This window comes from Cladophialophora carrionii, assembly GCF_000365165.1.
Source record: "Cladophialophora carrionii CBS 160.54 unplaced genomic scaffold supercont1.9, whole genome shotgun sequence".
NCBI lineage: Eukaryota > Fungi > Ascomycota > Eurotiomycetes > Chaetothyriales > Herpotrichiellaceae > Cladophialophora > Cladophialophora carrionii.
The window spans coordinates 598,139-617,446 of record NW_008481834.1 but is presented as its reverse complement, the minus strand read 5'-3'; the positions used below and the strand labels follow the sequence as shown (position 1 = coordinate 617,446).

Sequence of the window (19,308 nt, the reverse complement as noted above, 5' to 3'; positions counted from 1 at the left end):
TAGAAGAAACTAGGGAGGCTCTCCCACGCGAATGAAATCTCTGGCTGCAAGCGTGTGAAGCCGTTCGTTTATGTAAAGCGTCGCCGCTCCGGTACATCGGCATCTCCCCGTGAACATCCCAATCAGCTGCGTCAGGTTGGTCATGGAATGACCGAGGGCGCTGGGGTTTACAGTACTTCAAATGACGCGGGCTCACCTCAAGGTGCGTGCCACCTACGTGCAAGGCAGTGCTTAGCAAATGCTTGGAACCTTCAGGCGCGAAAAATAACTACCACAATCACCTAACAGTACATACCTATGTCTCCTCAAAAGCTTTCCATTCGCTTCGGAAGGGGTAATGCTACATCCACGTGCTCGCGGCCGAGATACGCTGTGTCCGGCCAGCGACAATCAGCAGCTCTGCACTTCGTCCACCCTTCCATTAAAGGACGGTAATTTAAGCAGCTACATTTGTGCCTAATACTCCTCTCTACTTGACAAGTTCTCACCAGGGACGTCACAGTTCAATCACATCTGCTTGTTCTGTCTAGCATAACAGGTATCAAGCCGGGAATGCAGTTTCATCGTGAGGTCTGCTCGGCTTCCTTTTTCAGATCCCCAAAGAAAGCATCCCAGTTATCCAGAGTCTTCTGTCTGAAACTCCACCCTGGTGCCATTAGAAAGGCCAATAGTCCTTGGAAGTCCTCTACCTGCACTGCCGTTGTACCTCCTGGGTTCTTCGTGCTCGGAGAGAAATGGAACTGATGCTTTCCTGTGAACATTCCATACAGTGATCCCTCCCACGAGAAACAGTCTGTTGAATTTTGCTTGACACGCTCAGAAGAGTTGGATAAATGGAGTCATTGGCGACTCACTTTCACCACCGGACTGAAGGCCATTCCGTCCAAATTGACCTTGATGCGATCATTTGCCCTCAATTCGGATGCCTTCTTGCCTGATGCAACGGGTTCAATGGTCCATTTGCACCACTCCTTGTATCGAGGGAAGTCAGAGAACTGTAAATTGCTTAGCGACACGGTTGGCTTCTTGGGGATGGGTGAGTGTCTACGTACTATGGTCCGAACAACGTCCGGCGTCGCCTGAATCTCGACTTCTGTAGATAGACTTTGAGATTGGCCCATGATTCTGGTTGAATGTAATTACGAAAGGGTCCAGGACTCACAAGCTCGAAGTCCAACATTCAGCGCTTTATAGACTCAATCTCAACACGGACAAACGGCATCCCGCTGTCTGCGAATGCTACCTTCTTTTTCCATTGAAGGCCACCACGTCTTGGTCTAGCTGCATTGACCCATTTCCAGCAGCTCGGTAGCTGTATGTATTGAGCTAACACCGGAGACGGGTCAGGCACGGGAAAGCCGCTGATGAGGGATCTCGCAGGAATGACTAAGCCTAGGGAGGAGATCGGAAGATAGTTAATCCTTTCTCGGCTTGGCGCCAAAAGTTCGTCGCAGAGGGCGAAATATCCCCTCCACTGCACATGCGACCGAAAGTGGCACTGAGTCACTTATCATTCTGCCTTGTTCTCGCACGAACTGCTCACGTTCCGGGCGCTTGCAAATTTCAAGTCATTGATATTCGCCGTCGACTCTCAGCATCACCATTGCCACGATGTCGGACCCAGATTCTTTGACGAATTGTCGGTTCTATGAGGAGAAGTATCCAGAGATTGAGAGTTTTGTCATGGTGAACGTCAAGCAGGTGAGGAGACGACTCTAGGCATGGTGAAGTAAGTCCATAAGAAATGACTGACCGTTCTCAAAACAGATAGCAGAGATGGGCGCCTACGTCAAGCTGCTAGAATACGACAACATCGACGGCATGATTCTTCTCTCCGAACTCTCCCGAAGACGTATCAGATCGATACAGAAGCTCATCCGGATCGGTCGCAATGAAGTAGTGGTCGTGCTGAGAGTGGACAAGGAGAAGGGCTACATCGATCTGTCCAAGCGGAGAGTGTCAGCAGAAGACATTGTGCGATGCGAAGAGCGGTACAATAAGAGCAAGTCGGTACATTCGATCATGCGACACGTGGCAGAAAAGACGAAAACACCCATTCTCAAGTTGTACGAAGATATCGGTTGGCCTTTGAACCGGAAATATGGCCACGCAAACGATGCGTTCAAACTTTCCATCACGAATCCCGACGTTTGGAACGACGTCACATTCCCCAATGAGGTTGTCAAGGAGGAGTTCCAATCGTATATCAGCAAAAAGCTGATGCCTCATCCGACAAAGGTTCGAGCTGACGTCGAGGTGACATGCTTCAAGTATGACGGCATTGATGCTGTGAAGGAAGCACTGAGGAAAGCAGAGGCGAAGAATACCCCGGATACACAAGTCAAGGTCAAGCTGGTATCTCCACCTCACTACGTCTTAACCAGCCAGTGTCTGGACAAGGGGATGGGCATCCAGCTACTGGAGCAAGCGATCCAAGACATCGACGAGAGCATCAAGGCGGCAGGAGGCGGCTGTGTGGTCAAGATGCCACCGAAAGCCGTAACCGAGCATGATGATGCCGAACTGCAAGCTCTCATGGATAAAAGAGCGAAGGAGAATGAGGAGGTCAGCGGCGACGAGGACATCAGCGAGAGTGACGAAGGCCCGGAAGTTGCATAGAAGCACATCTGCAAAGATCGCGAAAGCCGTGTGTTGATCATCAGATATCCTTGTCCACGGAGGAACATCCCTGGGAACATTGTTTTAGATGCTTACAAGAGCACCAGGTGGATTCTACTCAGTCGCGGCCTTGGTCTCATACCCGGAACGACAACGCTCAGAAGCGGGCCTTTGTCTGCGCCTCCTGCGATCAGAGCGACTGGTTATCGGCCCTTCCATCAGCTCCAGCGGAATCCCCGGGGCTGTTACGACGCCAGTCGTGAGAACTGGCTTTGAAGCGGGGGGTTTTCCAGGCATTAGTGAGGCTGGTGCAGCCAGGGTTCGAGGAACGCACACTGCGAAATTAAGCAAGCGCCTAAAAAACTCCTCGCTTAGCTTGATGCGGGGGTTTGCTGAGAACCTGATTTTGAGCTCCAGACAGAAACTCAATACATCACAAGAAGAGGAAAAGCTACTTGAGACCTTGCAGCTATTAGCTTCTCTTCTGTTTCTCACCATCTCTTTTGTCGGTTGTTCATCTCCTAGTTATTGGGCCAAGACCTCGACATTCCCTCGTCGATCTGTCGACACTGGCTGCTTGCTTGCTGGAAACTCTCCAGCTAGGAATCGGCGACCGCTTACGTCATATCAACAATGGTCAAATGGACGAAGCTCTGGGGAGCGACGCGTGAGAGAGATGCGCCTCACTTTCGCGATGAGATGCGCAGATGTACACCACACGCCCCTTGGCTTTTTCCAGATGCTTCTAACGACGAATAGTGCTTCCGTCTCATACCCATGAAATCCCACCATCTGCCTTCCCCGCAAAGGAGGTTACCAAAGTCGCCCTTCGATTGAAGTATCAGATCGAAGAAGTCATTCCCTTTGAGATACCTGAAGACAAGGTCATCGCCGCCAACAGTCCCGTCATTACCCAGAAGGTTGTGCGGACCGCAAAAGAAGCAGGAGGAAAGGACTACGCGTCATGTGTGGTGTACTGCTTGTTGGTCTGCAAGAGATGGTTCAACAGACAAGCCAATCTGGAGCTATGGGACGCCGACTTACACAATGTCCGGGCAACGGCATGCGAGATGATCGCCAAGCACATCATTGAGGGCGAGGAAGATCAGGAATATCTTATGCAAGAGGTCCTGCTCAAGCGCTACTCAGTCGTACGGAAAGATGAGGAAACCGTGCCGGCCAACGCGATTGAAAGAGCAGTCGACTTACATTGTCTGATCGTCATCGGCTCTTCAGGTTATCAGAAATGCATCAAGTATCTCTGGAGAGGCTGGATTCACCAAGACGATCTCGACCCGGGAAGCTTCATTTTTTACAAGGAGCGAGACAACACCAACTACTGGGCTCATCTAAATCCCGATCGAATGCGTACACCTCTGTATCAGAACGTTGTCCAGATCTCCATCTCCGTCATTTACCTGGCCCTGTACACCGCCGCCGTTAACACCGTCAACGAAGACGGCGACTTGGACGTTGTCGAAGGGATTCTCTACCTGATGACCTTGGGCTTTATCTGTGACGAAGTTGCCAAGTTCTGGAAAGTCGGCATCTGGTATCTTGGGTTCTGGAATGCCTTCAACAACTGTCTGTACGCTCTGTTGACAGCCTCCTTCGTCATTCGTATGACTGCTCTCGCGCACTCTCCCGACGAAGACGACGAGAAACGCCGCAAACTCAACGCTTTGGGATACCATCTTTTCTGTGTCGCTGCGCCTATGTTCTGGGGCCGACTTCTCTTGTATCTGGACACTTTCCGCTTCTTCGGCGCCATGCTCGTGGTCTTGAAGGTCATGATGCGGGAATCGCTCATCTTCTTCGCCCTCCTAGTTGTTGTCTGCGTCGGCTTCCTCCAAGCCTTCATCGGCCTGAACCAGGTGGAAGGAAACGCTAGCATCACCTCCTTCATCATTACCGCAATGGCCAATGCCGTCATGCAATCCCCTGAATTTGACGGCTTCGACAACTACGCCCACCCCTTTGGTCTCATTCTGTACTACCTCTTCACGTTTGTGGTCATGGTTATCCTCCTCAACATCCTGATTGCGCTATACAACAGTGCATACGAGGATGTCACGGAGAATGCCATCGATGAGTACATGGCCATGTTCGCCCAAAAGACATTACAGTTTGTCCGTGCACCTGACGAGAATGTCTTCATCGCGCCATTCAACCTGATCGAACTATTGTTCCTGATCGTACCGTTCGAGTGGTGGATGGACTCTCATCGCTACGAGAGGTTGAACAACTATGTCATGGGTGTCATCTACTTCCCTGTGCTTCTGGTCACAGCTGCTTTGGAAGCCATCGACGCCCGCTCTGTCAGAAGCAATCGTTCGAGGGGCGAGGAGGACGACGATACCATCGAAGAGTGGGAGGAAATGGCTGGCGACCTGGATTTTGAGTCGGAAGGCTGGAATAAGAAGGTCCAGTCCACCAGGCCTATAGTCGAGGTGGACGCCGATGTGGTGGAGATCAGGCAGCTCAAGGAGCAGATTGATGAGTTGCACCGCCTCGTGAGAGCGCTTAGTCCAGAGGCAGATGGAGGAGAGAGGTCGTAACGACTGACCCAGGCATCCGCAGAATGCGATTCTTCCCTGGTGGTTATCAAACATGGAGGCCCCTTCTCAAACGCAAGTCCACAATAGTAGCAGCCATAGCCATTTAGTTGCCATTCAATTGTCTGCCCAGAACGCACGCCGTGCTCGGGGATTGTGCAGAACCACCGTCTTCTCCAAAAACAAGAATCACACTCTGGGCAACCTCAGGCAGGATTTACAAGATCGCCGGATAAGTCTCGGTTACAAGAACCACAGTTGCATTTGGGCTGCTTGGCGCTCATGAGCAGACATGCTTTGTGAAATAACGACTTTCCGGAATCTGAGTGGCCTACGACAGACGCAGGTGTAATGATCGATCGGTCTTAAAAACGCTTGGGTATCTCATGGTCGGATTATGACTGCTCAACTTTGCCCAGTGTGCACAGCAAGCGGCTCGATTCGACAATGCTAACCACCAACTCGCAATCGACTCCAAGCGACCCTCCTCCGGTCACCACCCAGAATACACAACATTCTGAAAATGTCCTCCCCCTTCGGTCCGCAGCCCTGCAAGAACAGCGGACCGTCCTCCCCGCTCCCTTCACAAACACATCACCCCCACCAAGTCTGATCACCCAGGGCGCCGAAGCCCTTCTTTACCACACCCATTTCCTCTCCCCCTCCACGCCCGCGGCGCTGAAGTTCCGTCCCTCAAAGGCCTATCGTCACCCGACTCTCGACGCGCGACTGACCAAGCAGCGTGTCCTTGCTGAAGCGAGGGTCCTGGTCAAGTTGAGCGCCTTGGGCCCAGGCAGCGGAGTTACCGTGCCCGCCGTGTTGAGCCTAGAATGGGATGTGGCAAGGAAAGTCAAAGGCCTGAGCGGCGAGCAGAGGGGCGCCAGGAGCGATGCCGGCCAGGGCGCAGGCCAGGGCGCATGGTTACTCATGGAGTGGATCGAGGGCAAGAGCGTGAAGGAGCTATTGAGGGAGTGGGATGCGTGGTTCAAGAGTCTGGATCACGACGCACCGGGCGTGCGGGAAGACATTGCCACGCAAGAGGAGGAGGTGAAGAAGCTGCTACGACGGATCGGACGGGCTGTGGGCGCGATGCACGCCAAGGGGGGTGTCGTGCATGGGGATTTGACGAGCAGTAATATCATGATTCGACCGTTTGCCGAGGGCCACCAGCAGAATGGACTCACCAACGGCAAGCACGCGAAAGGAGAGGAGGCAGATGCAGAGCCGACGCCAGAACCGCCGGACCTGGCGGGCAAAATTGTGCTCATCGACTTTGGGTTGGCCACACAGTCCGTGCAAGACGAAGACCGAGCCGTGGATCTGTATGTTCTGGAACGAGCGTTTGGGTCCACACATCCCCGACAGGAAGGGTGGTTTGATGCTGAAGTGCTACAAGGCCAGGAGGGGTATCGGGGCAGTTTCAAGGGGAGCAATGTTGTGCTGAAGAGGCTGGACGAGGTCAGATTGAGAGGGAGAAAGAGAAGTATGGTTGGATGAAGGGATCAGAAGAAGGATTTCCGGGAGAAGTCCACGCCAAATGTGTCGCTCCGAACAATACTACACGCGGCTCCGACGATGCTTCATGGAAGGATACAGCGACCAGGAAAAGATACCTGGCTAAGCCGACCAAACGCCATGCTGAGTCTGTGAGAGATCATACTTGGCAATGCCGGTTGTCACGACGCTCCTCCGTCGACTGGCTTCTCTTCGATGCAGCTACCTAACTGTGCAACGGCAAAGTAGCCTTTGTTCTCGATGACGCCCCGGTTCTTAACCACGGCGGTATACTTGATCACCCACTGGGGCTCGATGTCACCCTTCAGACCGGGGTCCTCAGAGCCAGCGTCCGCCGTGGCAGCAATGATGCCAGCACCATCCTTTCCGGCGCCTAGCAACTCTCGCGTCGTTCCAGGTGGCAGGATGTCCATACAGTCTGCATGCGTAAGAAGCTCGATCTTGTTCTCCTTGGCATACATGATGAGTGATTTGGGCACGACACAACAGTCCTTGACATTGATCTGATCGACCGACGGACGAACCTTGACCTCCGGCAAGAATTTGGCCAGTCGGTCAGAGCTGAACTCAGAAAGGCCGAGTTGTGAGATGATACCCTGCTCATGCAACGATTCCAGCACTTGCCAGGTCTTGACTTGTGCATCCAGTCCTTCGGACTCGTCGCTGGCCGCGCTCTCGTCTTCGTCCGCAGACATATCTTCTTCGTCATCAGCGTCAAAACTCACTCCCGGGTAGGACACGATCAACAGGTCGATGCGGTCGATGCCCAGCTCTTTTAACACTAGATCGATCGCCTCTTTGGTATGCCGACACCGGCGGTTACTCGGAATGCCAGGCAGGAAGAACAGTTTGCAGGTCACATCGTACGACTCTCGCGGCTCTGTGAGCGGTGTCGGACGCCATGAGGGCACGTAGAGGGTGTCGCCTTCTTGCGTCGTCCATACAGGGTATGGGGACTCGGGGGTCGTGCTACTGGAGGAATGGTGTTGGAAGGAAGCAAAGTTGGCGCGGAGAGAGTTTATGAGTTCGACATTGGACTTTGAGAATAGTGGCCGCCGTACGACTGATTGTCCCGAGCACATTAAGTTGCTGAACGAGATCAGCAATCACTGGTCATGTGAGATGGTTCTCCAGAGCAATGCATACGACGTTGATAATACCAACTTCATGTTGGAGAATGTTCGTTTCAATTATCGAATATGTGACACAGGAGAGGCCATCAATAAGTCCAAGCGATCAGCGATATGGTTTCTCTTCCGGAAGCGCGTGCGGTCGCAATGTGAGTCGAGTGTATTGTTGCCAACGAGGGGCAGACACCCAAACCGCAAGTGAGTGGAAGATGATGCGCTCCGGCTTGGCATTGTGGGAGGGCTTCTAAAGCGGCGGGCGATGAATTGAACACCAATTTTCCTGCGAGGCCCATTTGAACAATTTCCGATCCGCAGGTTGACAGTCTTCGCGCCCATAATGATCTGACATTCGCAAGATGGCCATCAAGTGAGCCTAGAGCGGAACATGCTTTGAGTCGATGCACTGACTTGTGATAGATACCTCGTCTTGCTCTCCCGTCAGGGCAAAGTGGTATGCTCAACCTCTCCGACAGGCCGCACCATGTTCCATTGCGCTGACCTCGACCTGTATATTGTTTCAGAGACTAGCAAAATGGTTCTCCACCCTTTCGCCCAAAGAGAAGGCGAAAATCATTAAAGATGTTACTCAACTTGTGCTCGCTCGTCGAACTCGAATGTGCAACTTTCTCGAATACAAGGGTGCGGACGTCCCCATCGCAGTCAACTACCTGGCTGCTCAGCTCTCGCCTATCGTCCTTCGCATTCTTCATTGTTACTCTTGCGCTGACATGGGCTCTACAACCGAGCAGACACCAAGATCGTCTACCGCCGCTATGCATCTCTCTTCTTCATTGCTGGTTGCGACTCCACTGACAACGAGTTGATCACCCTCGAGATCGTACATCGTTACGTCGAACAAATGGACAAATACTACGGGAATGTGTGCGAGTTAGATATCATCTTCAACTTCCAAAAGGCGTATTTTATACTGGACGAACTACTACTGGCTGGCGAGCTGCAAGAGAGCAGTAAGAAAAACGTCCTGAGATGCATAAGCCAGGAAGACAGCCTCGAAGAGATGGAGGTAAGTCGTGCTTGATCAATTTCCATTCCTCCTCTTCCGTGATTCCCTCCCTTTCACCGGGATGAGGCACAGAACCAGCCAGCCTTCCGTGCTGCAATCCCAGGCCCATTTGTATGTCATGCCCTCTGGGATGCCCTCATCTCGTTTTCCTCTCTTGTCACTCGACGCTAATAGTCTTGTCCGACGTCGGTCTAGGTTGAGGATGAAGTCACCAAAATCATGTAGAACATGATGCCGAAGGCGGAGACGTTCTAGGCGCTGTTCATCCACATCCATTTGCGGAGGAATGTCGACCGAAGCAAGCACTGTGCCGCGATTTGCTTCTAGAACTTCACCCAGACCGTGAGATCACAGCTTGATTAACGAACTTGTCTTTTGCAGAGCACCGAAGAAGCACTGAAAAGGGGCGGCCTGGTTTGAGCGCACCCAACACGTATTTTTCTGGAGCATGGAGTTGGAGGCGTCAGGGTCAGTGATACCCAATGGAGGATGCATGGACCTTGCAAACAAGGTCTCTCGTGTTCTGGCTGCCATGTGCAACAGAAGCGTATCATGTATGGAGCACCAGGTGATGAGCAATGGAAACAGTTAAGACCAATGTCCCCGACTGACTGGCTAACACACACAGCAATTACCTCATGCCGTCCGTGGTCGTCTCAGAACGGGAGTCTCTCGCACATGGTTCAGACGTCTAAGCTACAGTTGACTTCATTGCTATACCTTGTCGCCTACTTCGAACCGCTGTAAGTCTGCCGGCGAAACGAGTGTCTGCTCTCGCTTGCGCATGTGCTGGTGGGGTCAGCTGAGATTGGTCGATTTACATGGTGCACGTGATGCTCAGCCCGCGCCGCAGCTGGCAACTTGCGCTCCGGATTCCTGTTGTTCTCCGCTCGCGGCCTCCACGTCGTCCAACTTCCAACATCACCTCACTTCATCTCGCATCGCTCATCAACAACTATACAATGGAAACGTATCACTATACTCTGACCTGCTAGGCGATTATCGTCTAGCTATTCGCATCGCCGAGAGCTGTCTCTGCAGCCAGCCCGGATCATCTCTTGTTTTGCGGTCGCATAGTCCGATCAGGTCGACAACCTCACTTGACACCCATCACTCACGCCGAAGCCGGTGGTCTCGGTCGTCAACGCGCTGCGCTCGTCGCAAAATCGTGTCATATTAAGTCCTCGGACGAACCATCACTACCGATCCAGATCGACCCTACTTCCAATGCGACAGTCAGTCTGACACCCGCCCAACCCGAGACCGTCAATATGAAGGTAAGCCACCATCATCTCCAACCATCATTTTCCTTGGGCGGTTCTAATTCTCCTCTTCAGTTTATGCCGAATCGCGATCTTGACACTGTCACTTCCTCCCTGAATTTCAGTACTCCGGACCTGCACGTTGTCGGAGGGTGCGATCTATACACCACCAAGGCAGCAGGAGGGGATAAAAAACTATACAAGAACATTGAGAATGGCCTTGAAGCGCAATACAAGTCCAACCTCCAATTCTCCAAGTCCCTTTCACCGCCACAGAAGCACATGGTGGCCTCGTCCCTGAACTTGAGCCGAAGCAGTCCGTTCGGGAATCTGGGAATGATCAGCTCGAGAAGAACATATGCGTATCTCATTGCGACCCTGAACGCCAGTCACCCGCATTATGACTTCTCACATGTGCTGCGACCGACGGATTTCAAACGGGAAAAGAGCTTACGGCATGTCTTGAACACGATTGACACGACAATGTACAATCTCCGCCCGAGGCCTTCCAGCACTTTTGCGAAGGACTCTGGTGGGGTCTCAGCTGAACAGCCTTATTGGGGCCCTGCGATGTGGAGACTTATTGACCAGCAGATGAGCTTGCGTGAATGCGCAGTGTACCGCTATGCACCTGAAGATATCGACCCATTCGAGGACGACGATGAAGGCTCGATATGGTCGATGAACTACTTCTTCTTCAACAAAGCGAGGAAGAGAGTCTGCTACTTGTACCTAAGAGGCATCAGTGTGTTGGCCGTGCCGACGATCGATGCCCTCAAGACACCAATCAAATCCAAGCGATTCGCGGACGAGGATGCTGATGGCTGGCTTACACCAGACTTGGGCGCTTCCAAGAGGGCAAAATACTGGCTCGGTGATCGAGACGACGTCGAGGTCCGGGGTGACCCCGAGTACGACCCCATGGACACGCCTATGGTCTCGGTTGAAACCGACGAGGTGGCGATGAAAATTCAGCCGCTGGAGTTGAAGAGCTCATCCGAAGAGCAAGAGTCTCGGACTGATGACGAGCAGTTTGGGCCACCTGCACGGCCGGTCGTTGACGAGCACGACAATTACATTCTGAGTGACGAGGATGTACGCAGTGCAAGAAGTCAGAGTAAAAGCACTGCGCGGGGTCTAAGCGAAGAGGTAGTAGGTCCTCTGGAAGTTTGAGACGTTCTTCTCTTGCGGAAACCTCGCTACCTCTTCGCCCAAAACCACTGTACTGCCTTGGAACGTACACTCCTTTAGTTATGTATGAGTTTGACGATGGATTTTTGAACGGGATGAGAATGATCAAGGGGCAATGATGGTGTTTGTACTACTAATGATACCCCTACAGAGCATGGCGTTTTCAGCAAGGCCGGTGGGAGCGGCCTCTGACGAAAGCCTGCTGGGATAGCGACTGGAATAATGCTGCTTTTGGGCGTACCAGGCCTCGAGAGGGAAAGCAGGGGAGTCGGGCATTGGGTAGTCCTCCTGGCTACTCCGGAGGGTGTTTGTGATCACGTTTGACCAAGTATGGTGGCGGTTGTCAATGCAACCAACAGAAAATACCAGTTCATACTCAGTAGGCAGCCTTCACTCTGTATGAAGCTAGAAATCATTTTCGTTGAAGCCTCGTTGGTACCATCGCCCGGTTCCACGACTAATAATCTGTAATCCTCCTGGTGCTGACCGGACCCCTATGGGGAGACCCCAGCATCCTCCGTCCAGCCGCTAGAGTCGCGTCAATACGCACCACGTCTCCCCATCGACGCTCAATGGGCAGGCTCACCATCCAACATCACTGTGTAACCACCGACACCCGTCATCCCACTTGCAGGTCTTCCCTACCTCCGTCAGCTATTCCATTCCACGACAGACTCCTCATATCTCGTCGAGCGTTGTAACAGAGGAACCCAATATGGGTGAAAAGGAGGACAGAGAGAAAGCCGAGAAGCTCGCGGCCGCAAAGAAGAGGGTAAGCCAATTACTCCGGCGCAGACTATTATACAGCCTTTACCGTGCCCCGTGCTTCAGAGAATCATTTAGAAATCACCCTGCTAACTGGTATGTTCCGTACGCGACAGGTCGCGGCGTTACAGAAAAAGAAGAAAGCGGCCGCCGGAGGTGCTGGGGAGAAATCCACTGCTGTCAACAAAGGAAAGGATGCGCCCAAAAAGGATTATGATGGCGAGGATGGGACAGAAGCCGAAGCCCAGGTTGAGCCTGATGATAAGGACGCTTCAAGAGAGGACGCCTCAGGCGCAGCAGGCGCAGTTGACGCAACCGAAGCAGACTCGAAAGAGCACGATGGGAACGAGGGAACCGCAGCACCACTCGATGCTGATGAAGAAGAAGTATCCAACGCTGCGATGTCGGAGACCGTTCTCTCCCCTACGACGACCTCTCCTGCAGCGACGGACCAAGAACAATCCTCCACTACAAAGGGCGTGGGCGCCCGGCATCTGGGCCGTCAACCTAGCGTGTCCCTCCAGAGTAAGATCCGCAGCACGAGTTTCCGAGACAGTGGCCCGCTGAGTCCGGCTGCCCTGTCAGGCAACCCGATGAGCAGGATTGAAGAGCTGGAAAGAGAGAACAAACGGCTGGCAAGAGAGTCCGAAGAACATGAGAAGCGATGGCGGAGGGTAGAAGAGGAGCTGGAGGAGCTGAGAGAAGAGAATGCTACAAAGTCTGTAGGGAATGACGCTGATGGTGAGATTCGACGGCTGAGGGCTGAGATTGAGACCTTACGGAGACGGACCAGCACTACGGCTACGGTGTCACGAAGGGAGAGCTCGGGGGATGACGCCAACCTTGGGACGCTGAAGGGTGAGCTGGAGCGGAAGGACTCGACTATTGCAGATATGCAGCTTGAGATTTCACGGTTGAGAAGTCAGCTATCAAGCCAGACAGAGGGCTGTGAGACGCACGGCGAGCAGATTGCTGCTTTACAAGCCTCTCTATCTTCCGCAGAAGCCAAACTGGGCAGGCTGGAGACCGAACTGTCAGACACCAAGAAGGCACTCTCCAAAGCCAGTGAAAAGGCGGTGCTGGATGGCACGGAGCGGACAAGCAAGGACACCAAGATTCGGACTCTCGAGCGAGAATTACAAGAGGCTGCCGCACAGAGAGACGAGCTTGCGAAGAAAGCAGAACAACTGGATAAGAAGGTCGAAGCGATGAACAAGCTGCATAGAGAAGCCGAGTCGAGGCATGCCAGCAAATTGGCCGCTGCTGAGGCGTCTGCCAGAGAAGTTCCCGCTCTTCGTGCCAAGATCGAAAGGGCCGAAAGCGAGAACGCGCGGTTGAGAGAAAAGCACAAACGGGCCATGAGTGGAGACGCCGGCGGAGACGGCCTTGACGAACTCGAAGACGAAGAGCGACAGAAGCTCGAACGCCGGATCCGAGAGCTTGAAGGCGAAGTATTCGACCTGAGACGGGGTGTGTGGAGAGATAGGAGGATCGCAATGCAACCTCGCGGCGACGAAGGCGAGTCGAGGACTTCCCTTGAACCAGCAGGTGCAGAGGACTTTGACGAAGTGGACCTCACAGGCTCCGGGAACGCCAGCAGTCGACGACGGAGCTTCGCAAACCAGCATGCACAGCAGAGACATTCCAACTTTGCGCAGGTGCTGAATTCGGGTCTTGCAGCGTTCAGGGCGAGCACGACATCTCCGGGCACGCAACAGAATCGACCGAGAAACGATTCCTTGCTACAGGAGTTCGACGATGATGATACTTTCGATGAGAACGCCTTTGCGCACGCCCAGCGAGAAGAAGAAGCGCGCAAGATGGTCGAGCATGTCAGAGAGGTCAAGAGGGGCTTGAAGCAATGGGCAGGCTGGCGATTAGATCTGGTCGATGCGAGGCGGGCCGGTGTTGGTGTTGGATTCGGGGAGATTTTTGATGTATGAGGTGAGAGCCGTCGACATACCAAGCAATGCTACGGTACTTGATCATTGCGCCCAGTTCATGGGATATCCTGCGTACTCCTCCCAGGGGATTGGAACTGGTGTCCTGCCCGCTTTTGCTGACGCCTACTTCTTCCCTCCGCGCAGCCCGCGGCAGCTTCCACCAAAACAGCCGCCGTGGCCATTGGCAAGATCGAGCTCCAATCTCGAGTTCCAATACTGTCCAAATCTCGTCATGTCACCCTTCTCTGTCGACGCCAACAGATACTGTGTGGCTGGTTGATCGTGGGTAACTTCTCCACTCGCTGATTGTCCCCGGATATCCTTTCCCGGTCGTGACGTTAGAGCGGACGTCATTGCCATTCAAGCATCTACAAGCCCTGTGATTCCTCCATAAAGTGCCGTCTCTTGGAGAGGTTTCAGGCATCAATTCTCGGCCTGTAAGACCAGCTCAATTCAGTCAAGAGCTAAGACCAACGCGAGAGTGCACGCAGCCAGCGACCACGACCAATAAATACAGTCACCTGCCCACGTCGTATAACACTAGCTTTCCTACGGTGCACAAGGACCGAGTTAAACATGCCGACAGCACTCATCACCGGCGCCTCGGGGATCACAGGCCGAGCCACCGTGCAACAACTTCTCAAATCTGACCAATGGAGCAGAATCATTACCCTTTCCCGAAGTCAGAAATCATCGCACGATGATCCCAAGATCCAACATGCAACAATTGATCTCCAAGGCGGTACGAAAGACATGGCGTCTCATCTCAAGGACGTTGGCCAGGTCGACTATGTCTTCTTTTGCGCGTATCTAGCAGACCCTGATGAAGGAAAGGCACTGGAGATCAATGGAACCATGCTCAAGAACTTCATCGGCGCCTTGCGAGACCTGGGGTACTTGAAGAACCTGAAGCGATTCATTCTTGTGAATGGGCTGAAGCAGTACGGCGTCCACCTTGGCGTGCCGAAGATGCCAATGGTCGAGACAGATACCTGGCTTGAAGGTGACCCCTGGCCACCGAACTTCTACTATGAGCAACAACGGGGCTTGTCCGCCGCTGCGGCAGCAGATGCGAACATGTGGACCTGGGCGGTGACGTACCCTCAAGATGTGATCGGGGTCGCTCAAGCTAATTTCATGAACCTGGCAACTGCCCTGGGATTGTACGCCAGCGTGTACTCATCAGTGTCCCCAGACCACGAACTCGCGTTTCCCGGCTGCAAAGAGAACTACATGGCGTTCAACAACTGGACCTCGGCGAAGCTCCACGCAGAGTTCGTCGAATGGGCTGCGTTGGAACCCAAAGCCGGGAATCAAGCTTTCAACGTGGTGAACGGCGACACCGAGAGCTGGCAGAACTTGTGGCCAAGATTAGCTGAGCGATACGGCGCCAAAATCCCCCAAAACATGTTTCCAAAGGAGGGCAAGTACAAGGACTTCGAGTCCTCACACGTCGACATGCCGACGCCACCACCGCTCTGGTATCACGCGGAGAAAATCGGTTTGGACCCAGAGGAAATCAAGAATGACCATAGCTATCTGCATCAGCAGATCGATATAGCCAAGTGGGCAGAGAGACCTGAAGTCGTGAAAAAATGGGAGGAGCTGCGAGACAAGTTTGGCTTGGACCAGAAAACATGGGATAATGCGACCTGGGTATTCATCGGCTTTTTGCTGGGCAGGTGTTATTCCTGCGTGACTACCATGAGCAAAGCCAGAGGGTTGGGATGGAAGGGTTATCGGGATACTTGGACGGCATTTGATGAGACTCTGACCGAGTTGGAGGAGCAGGGCATCTTGCCAAAGGCCAGTGAGCTCAGGAAATAGGTGGCGCGGGTTGACGGGTATCAAAGAGTAACATACGAATCAGGCGGGTAACGTCTTGCATGATCATATCATCCTATTGAAGCGAGTCTCGTCGCTCAAGCCCTCGAAGACTGTCCTACTTACTATGATTCCACCCTCGCACTGCAAACAAAAGCCTTTGGCTGCAAAGGCCTCTACGGTACGTCGGAGTGCAATACACGATGTCTACAGTCAAGCACACAGACCACCCCCTGATCACCCAGCTGTCACCCCTTGCCGCAGTACCTCACACAAAGTATATATATCAGCACATCCCTCTATCCCTCCTGGATTCCTTCTCCTTCTTCCTCCTCCTCCCTTACTCTACCACAATTTCTTTCCCTACGCCCTCTCGCGATATGCCGCGTTAGCTACAACCTCCAAGAGCAGCACATACAAATTTGCTTGCTACAGTGTCGCTTCTGGCCCCCACAGGAGTACCCATTCCGCCAAGTAGTCGCCACGGCCGTGCACTTGGGTTGTGAACCATTCGCAAGAACTGTGCACTTTTCAGTACTTTCCTGCCTCCCTCCCAATGCAGCTATTGCCTCAGTCGATCACACCTCAGGCCCACCTGAGGGAATTCCTGTCCGCGGTCCTTGGCTGCAAAGCCCCCTTGGGATGCAATGCGAGCATTGTGACCATCAAGAGTACGGATTATTGTGGGTGTTGCGAGATGCTTTTTGCTGCAGACGAGAACATGAAGGTAAGGTATCGATACTCCTATGAGGTACCATGCGAGGGTATCAGTGCATGTCGAAGAGCAGACAACAGGCACCACGGATCTGATGTCCCGCGCTCATGGTCAAGTGGCGATGCCCACTCGGTGCCGCTGTCTGTGGGTCGGAGAATTGTCATGCACGTTGGGCGGGTGGCTGGCAGTTAGTGGAGACGATCGGAACCGCCAACCGAACTTCGCATCGGCGCTAGTGTTTCTCGCTTATCTACAGCCTTCCCATGACCCAAGGCATGTGCTGCAAGTAAGTACTTTCACGCTGCCGCTCCAGCTCTGGTTGCCAAAGAGGTTATCACAGGTAAGAGGCAGCTGGAGAGGATGTCCTTGAGTTACAACGACACCGGCAACTGCTGAGACAGCCGGCTCTGCGGAAGGTGGACGACGCTCGTGCCCCAACGAGCTGAAAGATTCTGTGGGTCGCTCCACCACTACCGCGTACGTACCCCGTATCTACTACGTGGCGAGTACCTCGTATCAGCCTTGGCATGGCTGGATGGCGGGTCTCTCTCCACTGCGTTGGAGCATTTGTCGGCTGCGTCAACGCACTCTTCATGGATGAGCCTGGGATTGGCCATGGCACTCACATGCACACCAGGACGCTTCTCTCACTCGTCAGAGGCCTTCGAAGGCTGGGAGAGGGCTGGGAGACGTCCGGCGAAGCACTCAGCCTCTGGCGCGCCCTCATAAGGCAGGCTTCCCCCCAAGCTGCTGCTCTTTTCTTCTTCTTCCTCTTCATACACTCACGAACAGAAAACTCCTGCACCAGTGCAGGTTGTTGTCCTCCCATACACAACCATTTTCAAGGACCACTTCTCTTTGAAACCCTCCCCTCTCTCACAGCCACCATGCCATCCAAGGTGGCTCGTCTCCTCATCCCTCACTCCCTCCGCACCCTCTACCGCCGCCTCACCCAGAGGGGGTATGGGTCGGACTTCGCCGCCGAGACCGACGAGGATCTCGAGTGGCAGCCGTCCTCGTCTTCCTAGGAGGAAGACGGGACGGCATGTCCACCCACTTGTGGGTGTTGTGTGCCGGTAAGTATCACGCCGTCCCTGCCTTATTGCATTGCTAACGTACTGTGACAGGCGCCTCCCGCGGTGCGAGCGGAGCGCAAGTTGCTGCGCTTTCGTCTTGCCAACGGGCAGGTGAAGGAGCGATGGCAGCGAGTCGGCTTCGCATCCAATCTCGTCGACCCGAAGGCCATTGACAGGGCCAACGGTATCGTTCGGGAGGGGTGCGATAGCGCCTACGACGAGCGGCTCCGCCGGTGCTGGCCAGGGTGCCGTCGGCACCGTGGTCGGGACCGGACTGTCTATCGCAGCCGTTGAGCAAACCCTCTGCTTCGCCAGTAAGCTTCAACATAGGTCCCCAGGTGCTAGTACTGTCATTGGGAACGGTCTGGGGTGTCCTTGAGGGCTCAATGGCAAGTATGGTATGGTTCTCGGAATTCCTTTCCCGGCACACACACACTCCCCCTTCTTCTCTCTTCTCTCTCTCTGTCTCTCCTCTCCCTTCTCTGCTTTTAGCAGCGGTCTGCGGACCAGGCTGATAAACCGTCCCGATCCTGCAATCGCCCTAAGTGTGTTGCGTGTTGCCACATACGATAAAGGTGGGGATCGGACGGCCGCCTTCCAATCCTGGAATCACCATGAGCATGCCACGATGCAATATTGGTGGGGAGCGGATTGGCCAGCCAGCACAGAGACAATCTCGGCGAGCTTCCCAGCCAGGCGGGCGCCCCGAGTTCAAAACCCAGACCATCCCAGCGAGCGTCCCAGCCAGGCGGGCACCCTGGGCACAAACACACATCCGGCTGACTCGCCATTCATCCTGTAATCGCCGTGCGTATGCAAGTCAATAGTCATACAACACCGGTGGGGATCGGAATGGCCAGCCAACAGTCAGACACTTCCAGCGAGCTTCCCAGCCAGGAGGGCACCCTGGACAAAACTCAACGGTGCACTGTTGGCACTGGGTCTGGCCTCTACCGGTCCCCTCGGGGGATTCGGATACTGTCTTTCCCTTTGCCGGCAGTGCACCAAGTCAACCTTTGGCAACCGCGCCACCTCCAGCAACAATGACCACATGATAAGCAATTGGTCTCAGGCGGATGTCGTGGGCTCCAGCCACTTCTGCTGTCGAGGGTGCTTGGGAGATCACCATCGGCATGTATCATTACCCAATCACACTCGTTACTTGGTGTTTGAAAGGACACTGCGGCATGTGCAAATCTACGATCACACTCGTTCACTTGGTGCTTGAGGGGATACCATTTGACACTACCATCTACTACAATCTACGGTGCTGAGAGACACCGCCAACATACCATCACTCGTTCAGCCGGTGCTTGGGAGACCATCATCTGAACAATCTATTCCACCGAAATCTACCTCATTGCAATTTACGCAAACTACAATCTATCGGGACAGATGCCTAGGGGGCATCTGTTCCACCCTTCAACGTTCGCTTCTGGGTGCTTGGGAGGGCGCCATCCACGAATGCAATCTACATTCATCTACGGTTCTTGAAGCACGCAAGTGCAGCCTACATATAATGGCACATTTATCTACTTCGAGCTCATCAGCAACGCGGAGCTACAGGCACTCAATTTCACCGCCTCGCTCTTCTCGCAAAGGCTACGGCCACATCAAGTTGCTGCCCCCTAGAGTGACCAAAGATCAAATCACTCTAGGGGCAACGGCGCCTATTTCCACCATGTGGCG

The 19,308-nt window shown here is 53.7% G+C and overlaps 9 protein-coding genes across 9 annotated transcripts; 7 read left to right on the top strand and 2 right to left on the bottom strand.

Moving 5' to 3' along the window:
- Window positions 1–560: 560 nt before the first annotated feature.
- G647_09304 (uncharacterized protein) lies at window positions 561–1,121 on the bottom strand (the record flags this gene model as incomplete). The annotated part of the gene is made up of 3 exons (XM_008733607.1): window positions 561–806; window positions 855–995; window positions 1,053–1,121. The coding sequence occupies 3 exons, from the start codon at window positions 1,119–1,121 to the stop codon at window positions 561–563; spliced, it is 456 nt and encodes a 151-aa protein (XP_008731829.1).
- A 490-nt stretch (window positions 1,122–1,611) lies between these two features.
- G647_09303 (uncharacterized protein) lies at window positions 1,612–2,619 on the top strand (the record flags this gene model as incomplete). Its single annotated transcript, XM_008733606.1, has 2 exons — window positions 1,612–1,701; window positions 1,768–2,619. 2 exons carry the CDS (start codon window positions 1,612–1,614, stop codon window positions 2,617–2,619), a joined length of 942 nt encoding a protein of 313 aa, XP_008731828.1.
- Window positions 2,620–3,252: 633 nt separating this feature from the next.
- On the top strand, window positions 3,253–5,177 carry G647_09302 (uncharacterized protein; the record flags this gene model as incomplete). The annotated part of the gene is made up of 2 exons (XM_008733605.1): window positions 3,253–3,328; window positions 3,379–5,177. The coding sequence occupies 2 exons, from the start codon at window positions 3,253–3,255 to the stop codon at window positions 5,175–5,177; spliced, it is 1,875 nt and encodes a 624-aa protein (XP_008731827.1).
- Window positions 5,178–5,621: 444 nt separating this feature from the next.
- G647_09301 (uncharacterized protein) lies at window positions 5,622–6,671 on the top strand (the record flags this gene model as incomplete). The annotated part of the gene is made up of 1 exon (XM_008733604.1): window positions 5,622–6,671. The coding sequence occupies one exon, from the start codon at window positions 5,622–5,624 to the stop codon at window positions 6,669–6,671; it is 1,050 nt and encodes a 349-aa protein (XP_008731826.1).
- A 179-nt stretch (window positions 6,672–6,850) lies between these two features.
- On the bottom strand, window positions 6,851–7,771 carry G647_09300 (uncharacterized protein; the record flags this gene model as incomplete). The annotated part of the gene is made up of 1 exon (XM_008733603.1): window positions 6,851–7,771. One exon carries the CDS (start codon window positions 7,769–7,771, stop codon window positions 6,851–6,853), a length of 921 nt encoding a protein of 306 aa, XP_008731825.1.
- A 404-nt stretch (window positions 7,772–8,175) lies between these two features.
- G647_09299 (uncharacterized protein) lies at window positions 8,176–9,068 on the top strand (the record flags this gene model as incomplete). The annotated part of the gene is made up of 5 exons (XM_008733602.1): window positions 8,176–8,186; window positions 8,237–8,270; window positions 8,341–8,458; window positions 8,566–8,843; window positions 9,039–9,068. The coding sequence occupies 5 exons, from the start codon at window positions 8,176–8,178 to the stop codon at window positions 9,066–9,068; spliced, it is 471 nt and encodes a 156-aa protein (XP_008731824.1).
- A 1,046-nt stretch (window positions 9,069–10,114) lies between these two features.
- On the top strand, window positions 10,115–11,278 carry G647_09298 (uncharacterized protein; the record flags this gene model as incomplete). The annotated part of the gene is made up of 2 exons (XM_008733601.1): window positions 10,115–10,120; window positions 10,181–11,278. 2 exons carry the CDS (start codon window positions 10,115–10,117, stop codon window positions 11,276–11,278), a joined length of 1,104 nt encoding a protein of 367 aa, XP_008731823.1.
- Window positions 11,279–12,011: 733 nt separating this feature from the next.
- Window positions 12,012–14,004, top strand: G647_09297 (uncharacterized protein; the record flags this gene model as incomplete). Its single annotated transcript, XM_008733600.1, has 2 exons — window positions 12,012–12,068; window positions 12,178–14,004. The coding sequence occupies 2 exons, from the start codon at window positions 12,012–12,014 to the stop codon at window positions 14,002–14,004; spliced, it is 1,884 nt and encodes a 627-aa protein (XP_008731822.1).
- A 576-nt stretch (window positions 14,005–14,580) lies between these two features.
- Window positions 14,581–15,831, top strand: G647_09296 (uncharacterized protein; the record flags this gene model as incomplete). Its single annotated transcript, XM_008733599.1, has 1 exon — window positions 14,581–15,831. The coding sequence occupies one exon, from the start codon at window positions 14,581–14,583 to the stop codon at window positions 15,829–15,831; it is 1,251 nt and encodes a 416-aa protein (XP_008731821.1).
- Between the last annotated feature and the right edge of the window lie 3,477 nt (window positions 15,832–19,308).